Below are 27,517 nucleotides of genomic sequence, written 5' to 3'. Positions count from 1 at the left end.
GTGTGCCTCGGTGGGGGCTTCCCATGTGGCTCAAGTGGTAAAAGATACGCCTGCCATTGTAGGAGATGCAGGCAGGAGATACCAGGTTCAGTCCCTGGGTCAGGAAGATCCCTTGGAAAAGGAAATGACAAACTGTCATTTCCCAGTACTCTTGCCTGGGAAATCCCATGGACAGAGGTGTCTGGGAGGCTACAGTCCATGGGAACACAAAGAGTTGGGCACAACTTATCGACTGACTGACTGAGCCAGCCTCCCTGGGACCCGTTGTTTTCCCACTGATGGCCAGACACCATGCAAAGTTAATATGACTTAGCCAGTTGGGTTTTGGATGCAATCATCTGGGGATCAGGTGCAGTCACTGGGTTATTTCCAGCTCTCCGTCTGCACCTCCATTTCCCCTGGGGAGTGCCACCAGGTCCTGGGAGCTTCCTTGCCTTCCCAGAATCCAGGTGCAGCATGGGGTCCACCTCATGGCCTCTGGCCTCTCTGAACTCCTGTTTCAGAGTCAGCCTCAGTCCCAGAGAGGTTTGGGCATCTTTGGGTTCTGAAATTGCAGTGGGTCTTCCTGATCCCACTGAATTTTCTGCTTCTTCCCAGGCCTGGGGCCAGTGGGGCAGGCTGACAGAGCCTTTGAGCGTGAGGATCTCTGCCGTCTTCTCCGGCAGGGCCAGCCAGGTCCAGAGTTGACCTGCAAGCCTGCAGAACACATCTGGAAGCCAAAGCGTGAGCGCCTCCTCCCTGGATCACCTCCTGCAGCTCCTCTGCTGCTGTGAGGGGGCTCTGTCTGTCATGTCCCCGTCACTCCTGTCCCTTCTGAGCCAGCTCCTCCTGCCCTCCCCCTCCATTTTCTTTCTTGCTTTGGCTGGGAAACAGCTGTTCAGCTGTCACACGCGCTCCTGCTGGGGAACTCCAGGCCCTGGCTTTCATTAGTTACAGCGAAGGTGTTGTAATCTAAAACACCCAAAGCAACGGAAGAAACCTTTTTTGGTGTCTTAAGCTTGTTAACCAAAGCTGGTGCAGTTGAGATTAAAAAAACAAGGCGACAGGTTAGCATTTCACTTCCCTAGTCTGTTCTGGGCTGTGTCGGCTGCCCTGCGGTGGAGCCGGCCCGGGAGGGACCAGCTCAGGATGGTCGCCAAGAACACATGTGTCACTGACTGGCTGTAATTATCCTCCCAGTCCTGACTGTGTCGACCGGTCCAGCAGAGGATGGCTCTTCTCTAGGAAGCTCTCCCCAGAACGCGGTGGACCTGTGAGCCTATGGCCTGGATGTCACCTGCTAGATGCTCTCGTCCTCCCTTGCAGAGAAGCCATGCGGGCGGGGAGGCTGACTCCTGAGGCTTGCTGGGGTACCACTTGCCTTCATCTTCATTTACACTTTGTTCTTCCAACCACTCCTGTCCTGAGGGTCTGGCCATCAGAGAGCCTCCCCAGCCCCACAGACACTCCCCTTTTTCTGGCGGCCACTCTGAATGTCAGTGTCACAGGGGACAGTCAGGCTCAGGCAGTGGCCGTTTGGGGCAGCCCCGTCCATGGCCTCTGATTTTCCTTCGAATCTGATGGTACAGCTGCCACTTATGACCAGCCTATCAAATTTACGGTCCGTTCACTTACACACACACACCTGCCCACACCTTCCAGTCTAGGGACAGTCCTGTTGGGACACACAGAGACAAACAGGAGGCTGGGATCATGGGGCCTGGAGATGGCCAGGAACACAAGCTGGGGGATGCAGGGACGTCCACAGTCACCCACACTCATGTCCCGGGGGGATGCTGATGGGTAGGGACACCTGTCATCCCTGAGGTCCCCAGAATCGGGGCTTGGTGACCTTGAGGAATCTTCTGCAGGAGCAGTGCCCAAGTGGAGTAGGTCCTGTCACTTCTGTGGGCTCCTCAGGGGGAGGGGTCTAGCTCCCCAGGTGGACAGCTGGGAGGAACGCTGGACAAGTTGGGGGTTCACGAGCTTTCCACTGAGGGTCTCTGTGCCCAGGGAATGGTGGAACCTGGCAGTGGGCCCTTGGGTCCGGTGAAGGTAGCCTGAGTGTGAAGATGGGGAGGGGGTGGAGGAGGGAGCTGTCCCGCAATGACCTACACCGTGTGTTCTGGCAGTGAAGGCACAGGTGGGGGCAGACATGCTAGAGATTCCGGGAGAGAGCCCCGTGCTGCCTGCTGGCCTGGAGAAGGCTGCCTGCCAGAAGCCTGGCCCTTGGCTCCATGATGTGGACATCTGCACCCGGCTGGCCCTGGGCTCCCAGACTGTCAGCCGCAGCATTGTCTGCCGTGGGACACGGGGAAACCCCCTCTGCAGACCAGGAGGCGGATGTCTGATGGTTGAGTGACTGCCCCGGTCACTTGAAGGCTGAGTGGCCAGATCCCGGGCCTCCCTGAGGTCAGCTCTCTGACCACAGCAGGTGCCTTCAGGGCTCGGGTTAAGGCAGACCCAATCACTGGGCTTTCCCAGAGCCCTCCCAACAGGGGGAACATCCACTCTCCTCCTTCTCTTTGACCGAGTGTGCCTGTGGTGAGGGAGGCCCAGGGCTGGGAGGAGCCGGGCACTGAGTCATCTGCACAGAGGACGCCCCTCTGCTGATGCCTGGACCACCACTCCGGAGAGCATCGGGATGCTGGCCCTGGCCTGTCCCCCACCCCTCTGCCTGGTGGAGCGTGTCCTGCAGCAGTGCATGGGTGGTGAAGGCTGCGAATTCTCATCCTAGGACGCTGAGAATTCATAGCATTCTACAAAACCTGCAGGAGGCGATTCGTTTGTAAGGAAATGAAGAGCAGAACTAAGTATAATTTATAGAATGTGTTCTCAGAGTGGGGTCAGTGTAGCTCTGGGCGTCCAGACCGCCTGGGGGCTGTGAGATCCGTCTAATCCAAGGACAGGTTGTGTGAGGCCCGTCTCCTTCACAGACATCCTCCAGGAGAGACCATGGAGTGAATGGTGGAACATAGAATCAGCTGGAACAGATAGACTAGAACCAGAATGTGGAACACAGAAAACAGCTGTCTTCTGTGAAGACAGATACCGAGACTGGCAGAAGGGAGAACAAAGCCTTGCTTCTCACAGTGGTTGTTTTGGAAAGTGTCATAATTTTTCATAAAATGTGTTACATATTCTTGTTAATATGTAATGCATTGGCTACTGTTACTTTATTTTTAATGGTTTTTGTTTCCTTTATTAAAGTTCTTCAAGGTTAGTGGAAAAACACATAAATAAAACCCATAAATAATCCAAAACTCTAACTTGAATCAACAGTTTTACCCTCCCTATGGATGACGCTGTCTTCAGAATCCTTTCTATCATCTGAAGCAGCCCTAATCTTGAGTTTCACTTCCTCTTTTCTTTTAACTCTCTCTGCTTTGGGGTCCTGGTGAACAGCAACATGTTCCATGGAGGGAGGAGGAAGGGAAGAGGGTTGTGTATTACTTTAGATGCATTAATACATTTTTAAAAAAGCTTCTCAGTTGTAGCTTCTTATGTGGTAATATCCATAGCTCTAACCTACTTACACGAAAACTTTTTGAGGTCCTCAGTTATTTAGGGGGTATAAAGGGGCGTTGAAAACAAAATGTTCCAGAAATGCTGTTTTAAGGCTCTCCTTGCATAAAGTTGACAGTCACCATCGTCATCACAGCCGGCCCCAATGGGTGAGTGCAGGGTGGATGGTAGCAAGCGTCTCCTGTGTCTCTCTGTCCTCAACTTGAGGGCGAGGTGGAGCCAGTATTCTTCCCGTTGTGTAAATGTCAGAGGAGACCTTGTGAGGTATAGCATGCCTTTCTGAGGTGTTCCTGTGGGTGGTGAGGTCGGGGCTCAGACCCCGGCTGGTGATCCTTTGGGGAGAGCTGCTCACATGGCCTGTGGACCTTGACTCTGGCTTAAGCTACGGGGTGCTCAGAGGCATGTGGCCTGGCCCTTCCTAGGGTGGGGAGGGGACTAGCATGTTCCAGAAGAGCCGTCACATGATGATTTGAGTTGGTGGTCAGACTGTCCTAGCCCCTCTTGGGAGAGAGGACCCCTCCCTGGGGAGAGGAGCTGGCTCCCGGGTGTGGGGTGGCCTCCCGACCTTGAAGGGTCTGTGGGTTTGGCCCTGGTGAATGGAAGGGCGAGAACGGTGGAGGGTGTGGGGCAGTGTGGGGTGCCCCAAAGCGACCCTAGTCCCAGCTGTGGGGAACACCTGTGCTCTGGAGGTGCCCTGACTGTGGGGGGCACAGTCTGGACCCTGGTCTAGGTTGTGCCTCCAGCTCAGCCTCTGGTGGCAGAAGAGCAGGCTCCCCGGTGGCCCTGGGCACATTGCTAATTGCCCTTTGCCCTCTCGTCTGAAGGAGAACCACTGCCGCCGCATCAAGATCCTGGGAGACTGCTACTACTGCGTGTCCGGCCTCACGCAGCCCAAGACCGACCACGCCCACTGCTGCGTGGAGATGGGCCTGGACATGATCGACACCATCACGTGAGTGCCCTGCGGGGAGCCCGCCCCCCGTGCAGCCCGCCTTGTCCTGGCCAGTGTCCGAGGTGGGTCGCCTGTGTCGCGGCTGCAGAGAGCCGGTGCCTCTCGGTGAGGTGCAGGGTGAGGGTGCTCTGCCTGCAGTGCGGGGCTCCGCCTCTGGGGGTCCCTCCTGTGCATTTTGTTGGGGCTGAGCTTTTTTGTCCGTGGTGATCCCGGGTATTGTCAGCTGTGTGTTGTTGCTGTTGTCGCCCAGTCATGTCCAACTCGTTGTGACCTCATGGACTGCAGCACACCAGGCTTCCCTGTCCTTTACTATCTCCCTGAGTTTGCTCAAACTCACGTCCATTGAGTCGATGATGCTGTCCAACCATCTCATTCTCTGTCGTCCCCTTCTCCTGCCCGCAATCTTTTCCAGCATCCGGGTCTTTTCCAATGAATTGGCTCTTCCCACAGGTGGCCAAAGTATTGGAGCTTCAACTTCAGCATCAGTCCATCCAGTGAATATTCAGGGTTGATTTCCTTTAGGATGGACTGGTTTGATCTCCTTGCAGTCCAAGGGACTCTCAAGAGTCTTCTCCAAAACCACAGTTCAAAAGCATCAATTCTTTGGCATTCAGCCTTCTTTATGGTCCAACTCTCACATCTGTATATGACTACTGGAAAAACTATAGCTTTGACTATATGGCCCTTTGTTGGCAAAATGATGTCTCTGCTTTTTAATATGCTGTCTTGGTTTGTCATAATTTTTCTTCCAAGGAACTGTGCATTAGTCCAGCCAAAAGAAAGAACCTTTCTAGCTTAGTTAGATGAGATGCTCAGGGAGTTGATTGTGGGAAAGTGTTAGTCCCTCAGTCGTGTCCAACTCTTTGTGACCCTATGGACTGTAGCCCACCAGGCTTCTCTGACCACGGAATTCTCTAGGCAAGAATGCTGGAGTGGGTACCCATTCCCTTCTCCAGGGCATCTTCCCCACCCAGGGATTGAACCCAAGTCTCCTGCATTGCAGGCGAATTCTTTACCGTCTGAGCCACCAGGGAAGCCCTGGTTGTGGGAAAGCTTTGGCTCAAATCTGGCTGAATTCCAGTTGAAAAGGAATCACGTGTGCTCGCCCATGAGGGCAGATAACCAGGCGGCAGGTGTTCTCTGTGGGAAGAGGGTTAGATGGAGCTGGTATTTCTGGAACACCGGGAGGCCTGCCCGCCAGTTTCTTAGCCACCCTGTCTCCTCACAGTCCTCATCCCCAGGGCCTGGGATGAGGCGGTAGGGGGCCTTCTGTTTGGTTAAGAAAAGTGTGGAGCCGGGAGGGTGAGATGGTGGATGGCGCATCGATCCACATTTCAGCTTCTCAGCAGCGTGGAGAGATGGCTTCGGCTCAGTGCGTGGGGTTACCAGGGCCTGGTGTGGTCTCACACTTGGGAGAAGAGACTTAGTAGCACAAGAGTGGAATGAGACAGGGTGGACAGCAGGCTTGCTGTACCGTCCCCATGAGGCAGATTTCAGGGTCCACACACCCGCACACTGCGTGTAAAGACAGGGCACTCAGCGCTCTCAGACCACATGCTTGGTCTCAGGAGATAGGACCTGCGCATCAGCATTGCCTGGGTGAATTGAACCCCCGAGGGCTGCTCTGCCCAGAGAGCCCATGGCAGCTGATCTGGGCTGTGGTCTAGAGTGGATAATCACCCCCAGGTGATTTCAGTATGTAGCCCCTGCTCTGGAAAAAGAGGCTGAACTGGGGGACAGGCTGGTTGTTGACCACTGTTTTCTTTGGGGAGGCCACAGGTGCCCCTGGGTGGTGGGCATGGCGCCGTGAGTGACCAGGAAGCAGCAGAGTGCTGAAACGTTCCTGGCCGAGGCCACGGAGAGGTCTGCTGCAGGCCTGGGGGCCTCTGAGTGGACAGAGGAAGTCCAAAAGCAGGAGGGATGGTTTTCACGGTTATGATTCCCAAAGCATCTCCTACAGATCCCATGCATGGTGATATGGATGCTCACGATCGGGAATGTTCTTGTCCTACTGTGGTATGTTGGACCACCGTCGTCACCTCCCTTTTCAGGCTGATGCTCTGCTGGCAGTGCATCTACCAGGATCATTCTCGAAACAGGGCAATCCATTCTGACCCTTGTGAGCACAGGACCAACTTGTGTGGGTCAAGCATTCGATATCGCAGGATAGAGAGGAGTGTAGTAATTTACTGAAATTCATAAAAACCGAGGAAGAAATCTCTGCCAGGGCAGGTGAGCAGCCTGACCAGCTCTGACTTGTGTGAGAACGGAGGAGTTGAGGGTCTCCTTGGCTGGCAAGTGGGGAACGATACTGTTTTCCACTTGGTAGAAAGTTCATTTCTATGGGGAAAACAGAGGAAAAGATTTTTCATGTTCCGTGTAAAAGACAAAGCAAAAAGTACTGCCTTGAATGTGGAGTCCCAGGGCTCCCAGGGACAGAGGAGCCTGATGGGCTGCAGTCCATGGGTTCACAAAGAGTTGGACACGACTGAGCAGCTGAGCGCAGAGGACTCTTACCCTCCCAGGAGAGTGGCAGTGCCCAAGGCTGGTGCCCCGAGGCCCCCTGGGCTCCTGCTCTGGGGCATCTGGACCCTGTCTGCCCTCAATACTCAAATCAGATCCTTCTCTCAGACTTGTGGACCTAATTAAGGTGTGCAATACACTCTTAAAAGAAACACCACAGATTAATTTTGTTGGTGTGATTTTTAATAATAATTTAAAGTTATATGTATTCCTGGTTTTGGCCAGATGGCTCGTGCCTGTGGGAGGAATGGAGATAGAGTGGGAAGTGCCTTACATGCCCAGTGAGTGTGATGACTGGCTTGGGCTTGCCCCTGCAGAGCTGTGACCCCGGCCATCAGATTCCCCATCTGTAAAATGGGAGTGTCGGCTTCATGACATCCAGGGCTCTGAGTGAGGCTGGGCTGGCAGAAACCCAGGGCAGTGGAACCCACTCTTGGCCTCAACATCTGGGCCCTGCGCCCTGATGGTTAGGGTCTAGACCTTGAGGATTCCGGGGAGATTTCCCCAGGACTCCTTTTTTTATTTCTCTCTGTAGGACTCCTGGTGGTGTCATGCTGCTTGGACCTATGTCCTTGACCCTAAGTCCTGTGGCCCCTCCCCAGGGTACCCAGGCCTGAGCCTGTCCCCCCACCTCCCACCAGAGGGTGTGCTGCCCATGTGAGATCTGTGCCTCCACTCTTTCCCGCACCCCAGCATACAGCGTTCCTTCATCAGGCCTTGAATATTATTAGGTCAGTCCTGAGGAACTGCTCCTCTGCAGCCAGGTCTGGTACATGAACACTTCCTAGGGTTCAAGCCATCAGTCCCCAGATTCAGGTGTTCCTGAGCAGGTTGGGGCTTCCTGCCCAAGGAAGCAGATGGGCCCCCTGTCCCATCCCTAAGGTGGTGCTTCAGTTTCCTCGCATCCCTGATTTTCTCTGCTGCGAAATGAGCTGTTGTGAGAATTAAATGGGATCCCAGGTTAAATGGGCTGGCAGGGAAGATGCTGGATCCCCAGGCACTGCAGATGTCAAGTCGTCAAGTCTCCCCTTCCCAAAAGGGAGTGGCTCAAGGGTGAGCCAGCTGGGTGGCTTCTGTCCCTGGGGCTCCGGAGCGTCTTGATTCTGTGCGCTTACCGGAAGGGGGTTTGTCCACTCCACTGGGACTTCCTCGACCATCACAGGAGTTAGCCAATCGCAAGTCAGACCTCCAAACACACAAGTACCATTTTGCTAAATTCTTAATCCAAACATGGCTTTGCTTGCAGTCTGCGTATTTTTAGTTCACTGTAATAAGTAGAAGTAAATGGCATGTGCTTTTCTTTCTCTGACCCATCTTTGAACTGGTAAGGGCCAGCTTGCCTGTGCTCAGGTTATGGGTAGACCCGATGTACCCAGCTGGAGTGGAGGTCTAATGAGAAGAGATGCTCAAGTGGCAAAAGTCATTTCTGATGGTTCTGGAGGCCCCATTCTTCCCCTCCTCAATTTTCTCAGTTCTTGGTAAATGTTCCTCAATGAGACAGTTTTTTTTTTTTAAATGGTTTTTCTTTTTAAAAAAATTTTTATTAAAAAACTACAGTATAGTTGTTTACAATATTGTGTTAGTTTCAGATGTACAGTGAAGTTATTCAGTTATACATATGTGTATATTCTTTTCCAGGTTCTTTTCCCTTATAGGTTATTACAAGGTATGGAGTATGGTTCCCTGTATTACACAGTAGGTCCTTGTTGGTGATCTAGAGTGAGACAGTTCTTGAGGAAAGATTTATCTTAAGTGATTGTCCAGTTAACTGCACATCTGTTACTGCAACTGAGAACCTGCTGGAAGCGATGACAGATGGAGTGAATTGGTAGAGTGTCCTGGGCTGCCTGGTTGGTTGGAAGCTGGAGAATCGGTCCTTACACACCAGGGACTCCTGAAGGCCTGCTTGAGGGAGGTGGACGTGGGTGCCAGAAGTCCCCCTGCCTTTCTTCGATTGCTGCAACAATAGAAATGCCTAAAATGCACAAAAACACCTTTTGCAGGTTTACTTACTTACATTTCCCAAATTGATTTCTTTTTGTGAATTAAAAAAATTTAAAAAAAAATCTTAGTTTTCTTATTTCAGTACCTTTAACTGGAGATTGGCAAGTGAATGAAAAAAAGTTAAAACTGAAAAAAAATACACATTCAAAATATATTCAGCTAATTAGGTATTAAAGATATGTGGACAGCCAGACTTCCAAAAAACCTTTATTATAAGTTGGTGACATGCATACTTCTGAGATTCTCAAAGCTGAACACCAAGCTGCCCTGGACGCTGCATGATTCTGTGGTCTGGCCTCCTGAATGCAGAGGATGGTGAGCTAGGCTGGAGGGCCAGCTAGGGAGGTGGTGTCTTAGCTCACCTTTGGAGCCCCTGGTGCCGTGGTTTTGGGGGACAGGCCCTTGGTGGATGAAGTGACCAGTTATGGGCAGAGCTGCTCCTGGTTAGAGGCCAGACTGGGGGGAAGGTTTGAGTGGAGGCTGCTTGGGGCAGGGGGCTGTGACCAGTGGTAGCCCCTGTGGCCAGGCAGTGGGTAAATGAGCAGTGTGTAAGTGGAAGTTAGGGCGAGGGCAGGTTGGGGGGATGCTGACCTGGCAAGTGGGCTGTGTCCAGCGAGCCTCGTTCTTCTTGTGTTATTACTGACAAATGGGACCTTGTCAGTAATGCTGACAAATCCTGGCCTCAGTGGAGCAGAGGGGCGGCAGCTCAGGCCGAGCAGGTTTGCCATCATCGTCCCCTCTTGTTGGAGTGCCCCGTGGAGCCTCTGTTAGTATCTCCACAGCCCATGCAAGAGGAGCAGCAGGATGTGGGTGCTGAGGGGCACTGGGATTGAGTTTGAATGCTTTCAGAGCCTGTGAGGGCTCATTCAGCCCCACGCTGGATTGCACACAGTGAAACCGAGGCCAGGAGAGGGCAGAGGTCTGGGTGGTCAGCTGCCGGGTCAGATGGGGTTTCCCCAGAGGCCTTCATTTCTCTTAAACCACCTCCCCCGCCCCATGTTCCTCCCCACGCTGTCCTTCCTCCCCTGCTCCTCGACCATGCCCCCTCATCCTGTCCCTTCCTGGTTGCAGCCTCTAGTCCTTGGTCTGAAGACAGGACACAGGCATTGAAGCAACTGAGTGTGCAAGAGCTGGGCTGGGGAGGTGGAGTTCTGAGCACTCGGCCAGTGGGGCACCCTGGGGGGATAAGTTTCCCTTCTTTAACACTGCTACTCCTGTTATGATGGTCAGTAAATTGTGAATCATTAGCAGGGGCATCATTTATCAATAACCTGCTCTGGAGAGATGATGGGTTTCAGAGTCTTTGGGGATTTTTGGCCATTTCCATCTGGCATTCCTGTGGATGGCCGTCTCAGTCCTCCCTTCTGCACGGAACTGGCTCCTTTCGCTGTCAGAGGCCTGGTGAGCCAAAGCTTTGGGACCTTCCTTCTCTTTCACTCTCCTTGCGATGTTGTGGACTTAAGTTGTGTCCTGGTCACGTTCATTTGGTTCCAGATGAAGATTCCCAGTCTCTTTATTCCAACATCACTCAAAGCCCCTCATCCTTTAATTTTTTTTTTTTTGTCCTTTAGGGTTTTTCTTGGGAGAACAGTGAGCTGGCGGTTCTCAGGAGCTGTGGATGGGTGAGGGGAACTGAACTGTCCTCATCATGGGCCCGCTGTGTCCCCCAGTTTGACTCAGCCTCCCTCCCTTCTTGCTCTGGAACTTCTAACACACCTGCTGTGCAGGGCCACCTTTGGACCCAGCCAGGGTGGAGGGGCCAGGGTCGCCGTGACTGACCCCCTGCCCACCCTCACGCTTCCTTGCAGTTCTGTTACTTGGAGCACACCAAGCAGGCCTGATACTGCTTCCTCAGCAATATGCTTTCAGACTGTTCTGCCTTTTGGGGAAAGTGGGAAAAAGAGAAACATGGCATCAGCGGGTCTCCCCATGGCAGCGCTGCGTCTTCTGTGCTCTGACTTGTGATCACAGCCCATCATGTGCTTCCTGCATCTCACTCCACTGCAGGCATCTTCATGGTCCCAGAGGGGATTTCTGAGCCCTGCCCACCTACAGGTTGCCTTGAGTCTCTTTCCAGGAGCTTTAAAACCACCTCCCATTTCCTCACCCAAACACCCTCACTTCCAAGGGTAGTCTCTGCTGGGGGCCTCAGAGCTTCAAGCCACCCTCTGCTGGAAGCTAGAGCCCATGGATGTGAGCGGCTGGGCAGGTGGAGTGCATACTGGCCCTGCAGTCTGATTTCAGCATCCACACATTTCATCTTGTTTCCTTCCACGAGTTGACCATGGCACAGTTTACGTCCCACAGAGTCCTCCTGTTCGGGCTGGTTTGCAGAGTTCTGGATCTCCCCACAGGATTAGCCTGCCCTCTCAGTCAGGGAGCTTGGGGTCAAACCTTGACCATTCCTGGGGCTCCCAGGACCCCGTCAGATGTTCCCCGTGGCTCTTACGCTGGCCCCTGGGTAGGCAGCAGGCATGAGCACCCCTGATCAGGTCAGTGGGACACAGAGCAGGATCGGGGTCCTGGGACCGGGACCTTGGGCTCATTTCCCTTCTGAGGCTGCCCTGGGTAAGGAGCGGTGAAGGGAGGTGTGATGCCTTGTGAGCTGAGCAGTGGCTCTGGAGTTTGGGGGAGCCAGCCTGGAGGGACCCCTGCCCACCAGAGGCCACAGCTCAGGGGTCAGGCTGATTAGGTCAGGAGACCACCCTCCCATCCACGCTCCTGCTCCCCTGTGCTCATGGCGCTATGGGAGCAGACTGCAGGGTCCCAGCTTCCACCCTGTGTCTGTGTTTGCTGCAGGTCTGTGGCCGAGGCCACTGAGGTGGACCTGAACATGCGTGTGGGCTTGCACACCGGCAGGGTCCTCTGCGGGGTCCTGGGCCTGCGTAAGTGGCAGTATGACGTGTGGTCCAACGACGTGACCCTGGCCAACGTCATGGAGGCTGCCGGCCTGCCTGGGTAAGTCCGGGACCCTGAGGGCAGGGGCAGGGGGTAGTACTTGGCCCTTCTGCTTGGAGGGCCGAGAAGCCCGGCCATCCTAGCCCCCATTGACAATTGGAGGGGCTTGCGCTGGGCTGACTCAGACTTCTGGCCCCCACGGAGAGCAGGCAAGCTGACCGGAGGAGGCGGAGACTGAAAGCCCCATGTCTGCCTGGCTGGGAGCTGTCCAGAGTGCTGACTGCCGCTTCTCATTTCACTTTCTCAGACTTGGACAGTGGAAAGTGTTGTGGTTTAGCGCCCCACTAGGGAAGTTAACAGATTTTCTTCTAGAATGAGGATGTGTTTCTCATTGGTCCCTGCACTTCTAATGCCTTCTAATTACAGTTGCCTCCCTTGATCTCATTTTATTCAAACCATTCCACAGAGCCAAGGCATTGTATTGCTGTGAAAACATTAATCTGAGAGCTGAGTGGGTGCTCCCCTCCTTCCATGAACGGTGGGCAGCAGGAGGATGATGTGATTGCAGGAAGGGGGCTCTGAGGCACACTCATCTCTCAATCACACCCTCCTGCTTTCCTCTCCTTAAGGGGTTCGTGGGCTGTGCTCACAGCTGCTGCCGGGCCCAGCTGTGGTTCCCAGGGGCTCGAGCGGAGCGTTAGACGCTTGCACATATGTGTCTGCTTTTGCACACTTCCTCTGAACTTCAGGGCAAAGCTCTGTGCCCTCTTCTGTGGCCCCTTTGACCCTGGCTTCCTGTCCTCTGCCTGCCCCCAGGCTTACTGTTCTCACCCTGGAGGCTGACGTCCTCTGGACCATGTCTCTCCTCCTCCCTCCTGGCCTGGCCTCAGTGGGGAGTGTGGAAACAGGGATCCCCTTTCTGTGCTGAGGCCCTGAGCTTGGCTGAGGGCCAGGTGGCATCCGAGGTTGCTTGGCGTGCTCTGGAGAGTGGCTTTGAAATCAGGAAAGGGAGGCTGATGGGACTTGAGGAATTAGCGAGCCTGGAGATTAGAATCCAACAGCAGAAAAAGGGAGGTGGGGGCTCAAAATCTTCCTCAAAGCCTCACTGTACCTGCCCCAGGAATGGCCACGGCATTTCTGCATGCTCAGTCGCTTCAGTTGTGTCTGACTTTTTTCGATTCCATGGACTGTAACCCTCCAGGCTCCTCTGTCCATGGGATTCTCCAGGCAGGAATACTGGAGTGGGTTGCCACGCCCTCCTCCAGGGGATCTTTCCAACCCAGGGATCAAACCCACGTCTCTTATGTCTCCTGCCTTGGCCGGTGGGTTCTGTACCACTAGTGCCATCTGGGAAGCCTAGGGCATTTCTAAGTGAGCTCAGAAACCCTGGCATTGTTGTTTGCAACCAGGCTGCCTTTGCACATCCCCTGGGGGGACCCTCACAGGCACTGGCCCCTCCCTCCCACACCCCCATCCTGTTCTCTGCCCTTCGGAGCAGGGTCTCAGGGGATCACTGTAAACACCTTCTCACTGTGTCTGCCCCTCTGACAGCCATGCTCACAGCCCCCTGTCTGGCACAGAGCCTAGACCCTCAGCCAGCAAGGAGGTGACAGGAGCCGCCCACCTCCATCCTCCCCTGCCTGCTGAGGTCCTACAGGTCCTACCTGCTCTGCAGCTTCATGTTTAGGACAAGCCCAGGGACTCCCCACTGTTAGGGGGCTCTCCACAGGTCCTCTCACCTGGCCAGGGCCTTTTTCCAGTTGGGGCTGACCTGTAGCTCTCCATCTACCAGACTCCTTGACTCCAGACACCTACCTTGATTCCACCTACCAGACTCCCAGGAGGGGCCTCATCCCCCATGCCCGCTCTCTACTTGGCTTCCTTCTTCCCTCTTCTCCTCCACTCCACCTTTCTGAGACACTCCTCTCCCCGAACCCCACCAAAGAAGACCACCAGCCAGGAGCATAATGATTACAGAGAACGTGAAGGGTGCAGCGCTATTCTTGGAGTGGGGTGGTGGTGGTGGTGGTTTAGTAGCTAAGTCGTGTCTGACTCTTGTGATTCCGTGGACTGTAGCCGCCAGGCTCTTCTGTCCATGGGATTCTCCAGGCAAGAATACTGGACTGGGTTGCCATTTCCTTCTCCAGGGGGTCTTCCTGACCCAGGAATCAAGCCTGGGCCTCTTGCATTGCAGGCAGATGATTTACCAACTGAGCTATGAGGGAAGCCCCTGGAGGGGGCGTTGGCAGCAAAGACAGAGCCCCTGGCCCTGGTGGGGTTCACATGCTTGGGGCCGCAGGGAGCACTTTGGGGAGTGCACAAGAGGGGAGCATGACACAGGGCTGGGGGGGCCCTTTTTCACCAGTCAGACGCCCCTGTCAGGACAGTGTCGGCCCTGTGGGGGAGGCCCCGCCTTGGCCCTGAGCAGGGATCTCCACGCCCTTTTCCACAGGAAGGTTCACATCACAAAGACCACCCTGGCGTGCCTGAACGGTGACTATGAGGTGGAGCCGGGGCACGGACACGAGAGGAACAGTTTTCTGAAAACTCATAACATCGAGACCTTTTTCATTGTGCCCTCGCATCGGCGAAAGGTAGGCTTGAGAGCACCTCCTGCGCGGAGCCTTCACTCTCCTTGGATCGCTGCTTCTCAGGCCCTGAGCTCTGCCGGCTTGAGGGTGTTCCCGCTGACCTTGTGTGCTGGGCCTGGCCTGCTGCACGAGTGGGGAGGGGCGGGGAGGGAACTTGGAGTCGGGGCCCCAGGGTCCTTAGGGGCTGGGCCATCTGAGTCCTCCTGCACCTACCTGGGCCTTTGCTGCCTCTCCTGCAAATTAGGTTTGAGAGCCTTCTATAAGAAGTCAGTGATGGATGGCACTGTGGATTGAGGGGTGCTGTGCACAAAGGAAGGCCTGTGACCATCCCGTGTGGGCACTGAAGGTCACTCGGCCCTGGGGAAGTGATCTGGACATGATCAAGGGTGACTGAGCCACTTCCAGGGCTCAGGTGAGGGGTGCGGGGCTCCGGGGAGGGGCACAGGACACAAGAGGCTGTGGTACTCCTGGCCACAAGCAGGTCAGATATGAGGGAGAGCTTCGGGTTTCATGGTCCTGGTGCATCCCTGGTCTAGCCCTCCCCAGCCTGGGATGCGGTGCACCATGTGACATGGGGACCTTGGATGGTGTAGCGCTGGCAAGGTGAGAGAAGTGGGGCTCCGGGAAGGACAGGTAGGGTGAGGAGAGCTGGTTCCTGGAGAAGGGGAGTGAGTGTGCAGGAGAAGGGCAGGTGTGAGGTGCTCTGGGGGAGGGCCGGGTGAGAAGTTTGGCTGACCAGCTTGGGTGAACCTGGGAATAGGGGAGCAGAGGGTGGAGCCCAAGGAGGGAGGCCTGGGAGCTGCTGCCGGGGTGTAGGAGGTTCTGAGTTGGTGGAGGGAGCCTTGGGGCCCTGTGTGGATGCCGCCCTCCCGTCATGCAGAATTAAACGACAGCGTCAGGCAGGGCTGTGGTTTGCGGATGAGCAGGATGATGTGGTTTGTACAATGAGCAGCCCCTTTGGAGAAATTTGGGGTGAAAAAGGGAGAGAAAAAGGCAAAAGGCAGAAGGGGAGGTCTGCAGGAGTGACCCCGGGGGGCCGGTGGGTGACACTCACCAGCGTGGTGCAGACCTAGCTGGGTGATGTCCACACATCCGCCCCGGGATTCAGGCATCGCTCTGGTTTCAGACATGTTGGGTGGAGTTGAGAGCTGCATGTTTGGGGGTTGGGTTGTGGTTCTGTTCCCTGGCGAGCAGCAGGCCTTGAGCTAGCTGCCCGTGACCCCTCTGCCCTGTCACATTTGTGCTCCCCGCGAGAGGCAGGACGTGCCTGTTACTCACGGCGTATCTCTTTGCTGCACGTCTGCACAGATATTTCCAGGGCTGATTCTCTCAGACATAAAACCGGCCAAGAGGATGAAGTTCAAGACCGTGTGCTACCTGCTGGTGCAGCTCATGCACTGCCGGAAGATGTTCAAGGCGGAGATCCCTTTCTCTAATGTCATGACCTGCGAGGACGACGACAAGGTAGGCTGGCCCTGATCCCATGCCGGCCCTGCCCCCGTGCCGGCCCTGCCGAGTCCCCACCCCTCTGTCCTCCTAGTGTGGTCCTGCTGTGGTCAGCTCCATCAGCCCCGCCCCTCATGTTTCATAGTCTTGTAAATGCTCTTTGGAGCTGGGCTGCTTTGCTTTCCTGCAGAAACCTTTTTATTATCTTGTATTTTTTTTCCCAACAAGTTGACATTCCATGGATTTATCAGTGAATTTGAGCTCAGATCCCCCAGTGTTGTTTAAATCTGTCCTCAGGATATTCGCACATGTCAGATGTTGTATTGCTGCTTCTGGAGGCTCCTTCCCTTCCGTCTGCATCCCAAGAGCCTCAATATGGTGTCACCACAGCATGGTCCTTCACCTCCGTGGGGAGCATCTCTGGCCATCCGCTCCCTCCCTCTCTGGCTCTCATATCAGAGGCCCCCCCTTCCTTGGTTAAGTCCCTCTAGTTGATGGTACATGGCCTCCAGACTTGACAGAGGTTCCTTTTGGAAGTGTTTCTGCAGGGCAGCCTGGGTGCAGGACTTTCCACTTTTCTTTTTGGGTTGGTCAGAGTCACCTTCCGATTGTCTTAAGTCTTCTGCCGGAGTTGAGTGGGGCTTGGGGTGAAAGCATGGAGCTGAGTAGGGAGGCAGCACTGTGGCTAGGGGTGGTCCTCAGTGTCTGCCTCAACCACGCGGGCCTTGTGTCTGTAACCCCCCTGATCCCTTCCCCTCCAGGGAAGACCCCGGTCCTTTGGGAGCCTGGGGTGAAGCCTGCTCCATCACTTCATCAGTGGCTCTGAGCATCCTCTTCCCGAGTCCTCTTGTCATTGGCCTTCCAGCCCTTGTCCTTGCACCAACAGCTGCACCTTCTGAATATTCTCACTTTCATGGTCGTCTGTGTTCTTGGATCTGTCAGTGACTGATTGCCTGCTTCCTGAGATTGCATTGCTGCCTTCTGCATTCTGGTTTTCTCTGCCTTGTGGGTTTTATGCCTTTAAAAGGAATTCCCTCATCACAGTTTCAGTGACTTTTTAGGAAGAAGCAAAATCCTGCTGACTCTCACTTGTGGTGCCTTATTCTAAAGGGAGTTTTTGTGGTTTGATTACGGGCTTCTATTTGGGAAGACTTTGTCTGGAAACGCAGTAAGAGCTCTGTTGATGGAGAATTCTCTCAAGGAGATTAGTCTTTCCTCTGCCGGCCATGAGGGAGTCTTTAACCTAAATGCCCAACCTGTGGTTTCTAGATGTCCCAGGAGGCAGGCACAGGCAGGCACACGCCTTTGGTATAGAGTCCGGTCTAAGACAGGCCAGCTTCTTCACCAGCCCCACTGCTCAGTCTCTCCTGGTCGTTCTTTCTGATGGAGCCTCTCAGGGTCTGGGGTTCAGCCAGATGTCTGTGACCTCATTGCCCATCTTGCTTGGGCCCTGGATTTCCTGTGAGCCCCATGAGAGCATGATGGCACCATTCCCTGGCCTGAATTCCTATTGTCCTATTGTTTCTGGCCTTTGGTCATTTCCCTCACTATTTTGTCAGTTCAGTTGCTCATTTCACAGAATGAGTGGTTTGATGTATTTACCCAGAACGTGTAACAGCAGCACTCTCAGGCTTTCCTGTTTGCCAGCTTGCCAGAGTAGAAATACTGACTTAATCGCTGTCTTCTTCCTGCAGCGCCAACCCCCCCCCGCCCCAGCCACCTTGACTCAACTTAACCCTCCAGAGATGGGACTGGGGGAGGGGAGTGAGGTGTACAATTTAAATACATGTCCAAAACTCAGTATCAGGATAAATTTCTTACATGCGTGCTCAGTTGTGTCCAACTCTTTGCAATCCCATGAACTGTAGCCTGCCAGGCTCCTCTGTCCATGGGATTCTCCAAGCAAGAATAGACATTGATTCCCCACTCAGCTCCATGCTTTCACCCCAGGCTCCACCCAACTCTGGCAGAAGACTAAAGATGATTGGAAGGTGACTCTGACCAACCCAAGAAGAAAAATGGAAAGTCCTGCACCCAGATTGCCTTGCAGGAACACCTCCAAAAGGAACCTCTTTCAAGTCTGGAGGCCGTGTACCATCAACTAGAGGGACTTAACCAAGGAAGGGGGGCTCCTGACATCTCCAGGAGCGGGTTGCCATTTCCTCCTCCAGGGGATCTTCCCGACCCAGGGATTGAACTTGGGTCTCCCATATCTCCTGCACTGCAGGTGGACTCTTTACTGCTGAGCCATCTGGGAAGCATCAGGATAAATAATAGTGCAGTATTTTAAAAAAATCAAGTGTAATCCAAAAGAACCCACAATGAACAAAAAAACCAAATTTTAGATGAAGCCAGGGCAGTGCAGAGTCATCGACCTGGAGCGTGAGGCAAGGGCTGGTGTCCCCAGGACTCCTCAGAGAAGTTGGGGTGGGGAGAGGGGAGAGAGCGAATCATTCCTGTTGGGTTGCCCGGGGGGGTGGGGTTCATAAGATCGAGGAGCCCAGGCTTTTCCTGGGCAGAGCCTGCTGACCTGTGAAAGGAGCCTGTGGCCTTTGGATTCAGACTGTGTCTGATGAGCCCACACGGTTAGCATCAGTCTCTCCTCAGGGACCGAGCAGCCCCCTCGGTGTCCCGGCTCAGACCTACGAGTGCCAGCAGCAGACCCTACCCCGCCCACGGCTCCTTAGCTGAGGAGGAATCCCACGCTGGGCTCACTGGCCACCTTTTCTGGCTGGTGTCCGCAGCCCATCCTCCTGGCACCGTGGCCCAGGAACCCAGGGAGCCCTGCAGCTCCACCCTTCCCATCCCTGCTGGGGAGACCTGCTGTGCTCAGGGCCCCTTTCCCCCCTCCGTCCACACCAGAGTTCAGATTCCTGAATTCTTCCCCAAGCCTGTCACCTCCCTGGCTTTGTGGTCCTTCTCTCTCCTCTGGGAGCATGAGGGGTGGTATCCCGGGTTTCATCCTCAGCCCCTCCGTCCCCACAGTCTCCCACGGGTCTCCCCTGGGTGTTCAGGGTCCTTTGACCCACACTCCAGCATTCCCGACATCTCTGGTGCTTGGGACACCTCCGCCGCTGCCTGGCTGGCCCCAGACTGAGGATCCCACAGCCCAGTCTGTACTCTGCTCTCAGACGCCCTCCTGCATCCATCCTTCTTCTCCCTCCATCTCGCTGCCTCCTCCAGACTCTGATCTCTCACCCCCAGCGCACCCAATTCTGACCTCTTTGCCCACAACCTCTGTGGGCCCAGGCAGCTCCCCTGCTGGGGAGGCAGAGAGACAGCGCAGCCCCCGTGGGCAGGTGCCAGGGGCTGGGGGCCCAGCTGGGAGCCCGGACTTCTGCTCCGCTCTGTGCCCCTTCTTCACTTTTGCCCTGTGATCAGGGGAAACGAGTCCAGGATGTGGAGGGAGCAGTGTCGGCACTGTGGGAGGGCGTCAGTGGTGAAGGCAGGGCAGTGACAGGCAGGTGGCCTCAGTGGGGGAGTCCATGGTGGTCTTGAAAGGTTGGAGTGGAGAGGCCGTGCGTGGGCAGGGCTGGCCACCAGCGGGGGCATTTGGGAAGGATGACATGAGTGACCCGTCCGATGAGCTCGAGCAGAGCAGCCCCTTCTCTGGGGCCATTCTCCCCAGCGGGTCCCAAGTCCTGCATCTGCTTTAGGACGAGTTTGTCTCATCTTTTCTGTTGCTGTCTTCTGTTTACTTTATCCGCACCTCCAGGCATGACAGCCTGATGGAGGTGTTCTTGCAGATGGAGCCGGGAAGGCTGGCAGGATCCCCACAGTGGAGTCCACCACTATCTGTGCCTTTGTGCTTCATTTGTGAGAAATTGTGTCCCAAGTTCTGGGGAGTGTTGACTCAGGTGTCTGTGGTCAGCCTCAGACCACAGCCCGTCTCGGGTTCCCCTGTTCCTGGCCTCCCCTGGATCAGAAGTGTGGGAGCCCAGGGTGGGTCGGCCGCTAGGTGGCGATACCATGCAGGTGCCTGCAGGGCGGCCTGGGCTTCCAGGTTTGGTTTTAGGGCACCCGCACAGGCCAGTTGCACCCCCATTTCAGACGGCGCCCAAGGGGCTGCTCTTCTTAATACGCAGGGACAAGCACCTGCAGTAAAACCCGACCCCCATGTGCTTACACTTGTTCTATTTCTTCCTTCAATATTCCTGATTATAAAAGAACTTCATTGTGGAAAATATAGAAATATACAAAAATTCACAAAGAAGAGAATGAAAAGCATTCATCTACAATCTGACAATCCACAGCCAACCTATTATTAATATTTTTGTCCTTCTAGCTTCTTAGATGTGTGTATATTTACACATTTTAAAAAATAAAATTGATGGGATGATATACAACGTTTGCTGCTTTCTTCACTTGCCAGTGTATCATAAGCATTTCCTTATATTGTTGACTGTTCCTCAAAAATAGGATTCCTCAGTCATTGAGTAAATCTCCAGCCTAAGGAGAGACCATTTACTTACTCCACTTCTACTGATATTTAGGTCATTTCTGCTTTTTTTTTTGTTTTTTTCTTTTAATCAAAGTAACTAATTCACAGCCTTTTGCTCATGATTGTGCATGTACGTCTCTGATCATTTTGTAAAATGAATTTCTCTGCCTCACGTGTCTGTTTGGGAGTGGGTGTGTAGCTGGTTAGAGGTGGTAGTGCCCATGTCCCCCATAGCAGCAGGGGGGAGATGTGTCTCCCCAGCCCCGGCCAGTGTGGGGGGATGCTCGCCCTAAAACTGCCAGTAGATTTGTCCCTTCTGGAATGTACACCAGGAGCCTCCCAATTTCTCTCCCCCTTTTAATTTTAATTTAATTTATTTATTTTATTGGAGTATAGTTGCTATACGGCGTTGTGTTAGTTTCAACTGTATGACGAGGTGAATCAGATACATGTATACATACATCCCCTCCCTCCTGAGACCTCCCTACCACCTGTCTAGGTCATCACAGCGCTGACCTGAGCTTCCCGTGTTTTACAGCAGCTTCCTACTAGCTGTCTACTTCCCACGTGGTAGTGTATTTATGTCAGTGCTATTCTTTTTATTTGTCTCACCCTCTCCTTCCCTCCCATGTCCACATGTCCGTTCTCTATGTCTGCATCTCTCTTCCTGCCTTGAAAACAGGCTCATCTGTACCATCTTTCTAGATCCCATACATATGTGTTAATACATGATATTTGTTTTTCTCTTTCTGACTTACTTCACTCTATGTAACAGGCTCTAGATTTATCCACTTTGTTGTAGGTATCCTGTAGATGTTCTTCATCAAGTTGGGGAAGTTCCCCACCATTCCTTGTTTTCTGATGATTTTTATCATGAGTGGGTATTGAATTTTGTCAAAAGATTTTTTAGTTGATGTTACCGTGGGTTTTTTCATGTGGTGGTTAATATGGTGTTAATATGATAGCTTGCGTGGAGTGTTCAAATATTTAAACCTTATGTATCTAGAAAAGTTCATGGTATAGACTTCTATTTATATATTGCTGAATCCTATTTGTTAATGTTTTGCTAAGGATTTTTGCATCAATATTCATGAGGAATGTGCCCTCAAAAGTAGTTTTCTTTAATACTCTCTTAGTCTGGTTTTGGTATCAGGATAATACTTTACAAAGTGAGTTGGGAAGTGTTGACTTTTATTTTCTGGAAGAGACTATAAAATTGATGTTAATTCTTATTCAAATATTTGATAGAATTCACAATGAAACCATCTCAGCCTGAAGATTACTTTTTCATGAATTTTTAAATTATGAATTAAATTTATGTAGCTATTATAGAGCTTTTCTATTATTATCTTTCCTGTTGGGTTTGTTGTGGTAGTTTGTATGTTTCAAGGAGTAAGTGATTGATCTAAGTTGTCAAATTTATTTATAATTAAAAATTATTTTTTTTCTTAAATTTTTTTGGCTGTACGTGGTTAGATCTTAGTTTCCCAGCCTGGGGTTGAGCTTGTGCCCCCTGAAGGGGAAGCACAGAGTCTTCACCACTGGACCATCAGAAAAGTCACTGAGTTGTCAAATTTTTATGTGAACTATTGTTCATAATATTTCCTCATTATCCTCTTGATGTCTGCAGTGTCTGTAGTAAATTTACCGCTTTCCTGAATTTGTTTATATATTTCTCTCTTTTTCTTTGTCATGCTTGCTCACGATCTGTTGATTTTATTGATATTTTCAAAGAACAAGTTTCATTGCTCTCTGTTGGACACTGTCCACTGCACACGTGGGGGTCCCATAACCCTCCACATGGTGCCACTACACAACCGCCATGTGACCCCACTTACAAACACAGAAACCCCAACACCAAGGATGTGATAACTCACCTGGGATCTCCTCACTAGCAGGTGGAGGAGCCAGGAATGCATCTCAGATCCCCAAACCGGCCCCCGCCCCAGACTCTGCCAGGTCCTCAATGAGGACCTGGGAGGATGGAGCGTAAGAGCTCTTTTCTTTGCTAAGTGGAGAATCTGACCATATCCCTGCCTTTCTTTCTATAATGGTCAGCGGAGGGCATTGAGAACAGCCTCGGAAAAACTCAGAAACCGCTCGTCTTTCTCTACAAACGTTGTCCAAGCCACCCCCGGGACACGTGTCAACAGGTACATCGGCCGCCTCTTGGAAGCCCGCCAGATGGAGCTGGAGATGGCAGACCTGAACTTCTTCACCCTGAAGTACAAGCAGGCTGAGAGAGAGCGAAAGGTGAGTGCCGGGGGGCTCAGGGTGGCTGGGAGTCAGAGGCCCCGGGACGTCCTGGGGATGTGGGTGCAGCTCCTCTTGCTGTGGTGGTCCTAGTCATCCTTGGCGCCCTTGGGAAGCCCTTGGCGTCTCCTGGAAGCTGGCAGCTGATGGTCTATTTCTGTGTCTTCTAGTACCACCAGCTTCAGGACGAGTATTTCACCAGCGCCGTGGTCCTGGCTCTCATTCTGGCCGCCTTATTCGGCCTTGTCTACCTTCTAATAATCCCGCAGTAAGTGCCATTCTGGGTCCATCAGTCAGAGGAGGTTACCAGGAATCCCTTTGTTTTCAAGTTCAGGTTCAACTCCTGCGGTCACTCTCCCACGGAGTCCCGGCTTTTGGAGACCGCCTGAGCCACACGCCAGTTCTCCATTACCTGGAGGACCTAGCTAAGCATGCCTGATGGCAAATGCGTGGGACCGCTCCCTCTCAGTTGTTATTTTGAATGTGCTCAGTCCTCAGACACCACATATTTTCAGAGTACTCTGTCCACAGCACACGCACTCTTGACTTCATGGCCCCGACTGCGGGAGATCACACACAGGACCGCCAATAGGGCACCCTGGCTTCTGGGTGCTTGTCATTTTCAGAAACATTTAAATGAGGACAAGTAGCCCCTGGAAAGGAAAAAAAACATAAGATTTTAATAACATTGAATCATCCTAAATCAAAGTGAGTGACAGTTTTGGTTTCTTGGCAGGAAAGAACCTGCTCTTCTTCTAGATGTACCACTTTCTTAATAAACCTCCCGAGTGGAGCAGTTCTCCTATGAGTTCCCAGAAGACACTGGAAGCCAGCTCCCACCCCAAGACCCTGTGGACACACAGTGGCCACCTGGATGGCCTATTAGGGGATTCAGCTTTCTTAAGAACCCTTCCCAGATGAAGCCCAGGAAGACGGCAGTGCCCAGCAGCCAAGTCTGTGCAACCCTAGCCCTTCCTGCATGCGGAGGGCATCTCTCGAGCATTCCTAGGACTAGAGAGACCCTGGAGGGGGGCATTTAGAACTTGGGGTGGACACAGGAAGAGCCTGTCTCCTAGAAGAGGACCGGCATGGGCAAGTCCCCAGAGACCAGTGTGTCTTCTTGGGGGCTGGGACCTGCTAGGGGAGGGGAGGAAAGATGGCATCTCTCAGGCACATGTCACCTGGCCCAACTGCGGTGGCCGTATGTATTCTGTCATAGGAGTGTGGCCGTCCTGCTCCTGCTGGTGTTCTGCATCTGCTTCCTGGTGGCCTGTGTCCTGTACCTACACATCACCCGGGTCCAGGTACGTGTGTGTGTGTTCTGTACCTTCACATTGCCTGGTCCAGTTACATGTGTATGTGTGTTCTGTACCTGCATGTTACCTGGTCCAGGTATAAGTCTGTGTATGTCTTGTACCTACACATCACCCAGACAGGTAAGTGATGGCCTCTGGCTGCCCTCTTGGCAGGACAGGTAGGAGCAGTGGAGGCAGTTTGTCCCCTCGCCTCCCTGGCAGGTGAGAAGAGTTGTCTGTGTGGCAGGAACATATTAAGCCTGTCACGTGCCAGGTGCTGTCTGTGGAGTTTCAGCAGCGTGCCCCGTGGACAAGGGTGGTGGTTGACAGTGACGGAATAAATGAACACGTGGTGTGACACTGTTCTGTGTGGGTGGAGAGTCCCGTGGCTTGTTGTGTGCTCATGTCCGTGACTGGGGCATCCATTCTCTCGAAGATGCTTCATCTACGGATTGAGCCTGTGGTCCTGTCACGTGAGGCTGCTGGGAGAGGACTCTGTCTTGTCCCACACACCTTTCTCCTGTCCTCAGCCTTCATTATCAAACATCCCATGTCCCCACCAGACTCCCACTTGTCACCTCTGCCAGACCCAGGGTTATTTTCCCACAGTTGTCGAAAACAGCTACTTTGGGAGAAGATTGAATCAGTTTTATTTAAATTCTTTATTATTCATAGGTAACTTCTTGGGTTAGGAAAAAAATTCTACTTACTCAAACCACATTCCCAGCTCCTTGATTTCATAGATGGAGGTGTCTGGTTCAGTAAACTGAAATTTCCCACGTCAAATAAGATTGCTTTATTCACCTAATTTCAAGTGAAAGCAAGTGGATGTTAATTTCTATGGCCTGTTCCATTTGTCCCCAGTATTTGAAATCTGTTCCTGGTGGACCAACAGTTCTCCTGGCAGAGGTGGCCCTGACTCCACCAGCCCCTCTCTTTCCATCCTCCCTGCCCATCCTTGCCCTCGCCTGTGGGTAAGAGCATTTTTCCTAAGTGTGTGATTTTTGACTCAGTGCTGCAGCCCATGGTCCTAACAGCTGGTGGCTGCAGGTCACCCAGCCAGTGAGTGCCACCGATCCCACATCTGCTCTGCAGGCCCTGCGCTGGGCTCTAAGTTCACTGCCAGGCTTGTGCAGAGGACTCTGGGGCTCTGGGTGACAGGGAGGGGCCGGACCGCAGGCTCTGACTGGTGGGCGGTGGGGGTGGGAACAAGCCTTCCTGCAGAGGCCAGCACGTGCGGAGATGGGGAGACGCAGGTGGGATGGTCCATTGTAGCCAAATATCACCAAAAAAGCCTCGAGTCAACTGTGACATAGAAGTGGTGACAGCCAGGGCTTCTGGCCGAGGGCAGCTGAGGCCATCTGGGACCTTCACCCACACAGTTGGTGCCCCCGTCACTAGGGACTAACTGTGGATCGTGTTCTGGGGGGAATTTTTCATTGTTCATGTCAGTTCAGCTACCTTCTTTCTGTATCATGACAGACTATTTTTCATGCTGTTGTTAGGTCTGTGTGTATATATTTATATGTGTATCTATATATCTATATATATATATACACACACACATATATATATATATATATATATAAATTGTATTGGTCTGTATGTGTATATATATTTGCACATGAAAAAGAACTGATAAGTTGACCAAATTAACTGTGAAGAAGGAGGCTATTAGTATCAAGATGAACAGACAGCCCTTCTTATCCTGTGTGTATGTGCTCCTACTCCTCTCGTTGCTCCCAGCAAACAAGTCCCAGCTCTACTTGGGTCCCTGTGATTGTCATTACTAGAGAGGTATTTTAACTCTCGTGTGTTTAATCAAACACAGTCATAGGATCAGGCATTTAGTATCGAATGAAGAGTCTTGGTACCCTGAGGCTGGCAGTCACAGCTGTTCACCGTTGTGTGATCCAGGGGCTCAAATGGCCTTAAATGATAAAGGGAATTTATTGGCCCACATATTCAGGGAAAACCAGAGGGAGAGAGAGAGGGGAGGAGGGTGGGCCCAAGGCTGGTTTTATCCAGTAACCCCGTTCTGCTACTGGAGACGAATTTTCTCTGGGTCTTCTCACTTCCCCAAAGCTGCCCTTCCTTAGGGTGGCCTAGAGGCCTGGTAATCCTGCTGTGTGTCCACGTCCACCCAGCATGCTCAGAGGGGGACACACCCCGGGCAGGGCTTGCCCATCTGTGGCCAGTGGCCCTCTTCTCCTCGCCTCCTGAGAGACTCTGGTCCTGTCCCTGCCTCTTGTAGCGCTGGGGCCAGGTCTCACTCCGGGTGGTGCCCCGGGGGCCTCTGAAGTCCACTGGACCAGAAGGAGCATCTCTGAGTGAAAGCGTGAGCAGCCCGTGCTTCACGGGGCTGAGGGCTTGAATCCCCTGGCGCATCTGTGGTCATGCCCAGGGCTCTGTGGGAGAGCAGACAGGGAGGGTGTGATGCAAGTCAGGGCTGGTGCCACCACAGAACAGCTTGTCTTTCTGAGAAGCTCAGAGGAGACCCGTGTTTCAAGGAAAATACAACCATGTAGGAGCCTAGAACTGGGACCCAGATCCATACCCACCATTGTGTGAGCTGGAGCGCCCACTCTCTGTGCTGGGCTGTAGAATGAGTGAAGTTGGCTGATGGTGTCTGGGCTGCATTTTTTCCCACCTGTAGGGCAGGGATGGTAATGCCCCTGACTTCAGAGCAGGGAGAGTTAGGGGGATAACTCTCTAGATGGCCCCAGGCTCCCTGACTGGTCAGTGTTTTCTGTAAGGTCGCTGTGGTCTCAGTTTTTGTTTTCATTTCTAATTTCAGAAGTGTGAGTCTAAAAAGAACTTTTATCTGTGAAATCATTTGTTGAATATTGCACAATGTTTAAATAGACTTAAAACATAATAACTGGACAAGATAAAGCCTGTGTGAAGAAAATGATAAAAGTTAAAGTCTATAAAGGAAGCCACAAATAAATGGGAAGTCTTTACCATTTCTGAGATAGAAGGATGCAATATCATGAAAATGTCAACGTAATCTCTTTGATGAATTTCAGTGCCAGTCAGTGTCACAGAGTGGTGGGAGGTGTGGCCCTTTTAAACTTAAAGATGTCAGTTTTCATTTTTCAGTTTGGGCAGCGTTTTCACCTGGGAGATTAATAATATGAAAACAGTCAAGAAATGTGTGTGGAAGATGAACGGTGGGTGAGAATCTAGCCACATACAGATGGCTGCGGACATTCTGTATCATGATTTATTTACTGTGGACCTGATTGGCTTTGTGATAAGAAGCAGTTTTTAAAATAGTATTTCGTTGTTCAGTGTTTTCCAGGGTGCCTGACCATCCAGATCCGCACCGTCTTATGCATCTTCATCGTGGTCTTAATCTACTCTGTGGCCCAAGGCTGTGTGGTGAGCGTCTCTGCTGGGTGCAGGGGTGGGGGCGCCCCTGCAAGGGACCACCCTGGAGATCCTATCCCTGGGCTGTAGAGGGAAACAAGGGGGGTCAGAGATCAGCCTGGGGGTGCCCAAGGAGGTGGGGGAAAGGGGACATCTCCCATTGGAGGAAATGTGATGTCCTCCTGGTAACTGGGGACTCTGCCCTTCGTTGTGTGCAGAGGACGAAGCTGAGGCAGAG

General features: G+C 52.8%; 1 protein-coding gene across 2 annotated transcripts in view; it reads left to right on the top strand.

Moving 5' to 3' along the window:
* The window catches only part of ADCY1 (adenylate cyclase 1), a 105,042-nt gene that overhangs the window by 41,489 nt on the left and 36,036 nt on the right, over positions 1–27,517 (top strand). For both annotated transcript variants that reach the window (XR_006335009.1, XM_043873124.1), the window contains exons 5-12: positions 4,329–4,456; positions 11,783–11,941; positions 14,334–14,475; positions 15,781–15,936; positions 22,418–22,612; positions 22,783–22,880; positions 23,832–23,916; positions 27,202–27,291. Coding sequence is in view for 1 of the 2 variants with exons in the window: in XM_043873124.1 (XP_043729059.1) it covers positions 4,329–4,456; positions 11,783–11,941; positions 14,334–14,475; positions 15,781–15,936; positions 22,418–22,612; positions 22,783–22,880; positions 23,832–23,916; positions 27,202–27,291 (1,053 nt within the window). In the remaining variant the exon portion in view is untranslated. The remainder of the gene's footprint in view (positions 1–4,328; positions 4,457–11,782; positions 11,942–14,333; positions 14,476–15,780; positions 15,937–22,417; positions 22,613–22,782; positions 22,881–23,831; positions 23,917–27,201; positions 27,292–27,517) is intronic.

Source organism: Cervus elaphus, chromosome 18, assembly GCF_910594005.1.
Source record: "Cervus elaphus chromosome 18, mCerEla1.1, whole genome shotgun sequence".
NCBI lineage: Eukaryota > Metazoa > Chordata > Mammalia > Artiodactyla > Cervidae > Cervus > Cervus elaphus.
Note: the sequence above shows the minus strand (reverse complement) of the source record. Positions and strands in the feature narration are given on the sequence as shown.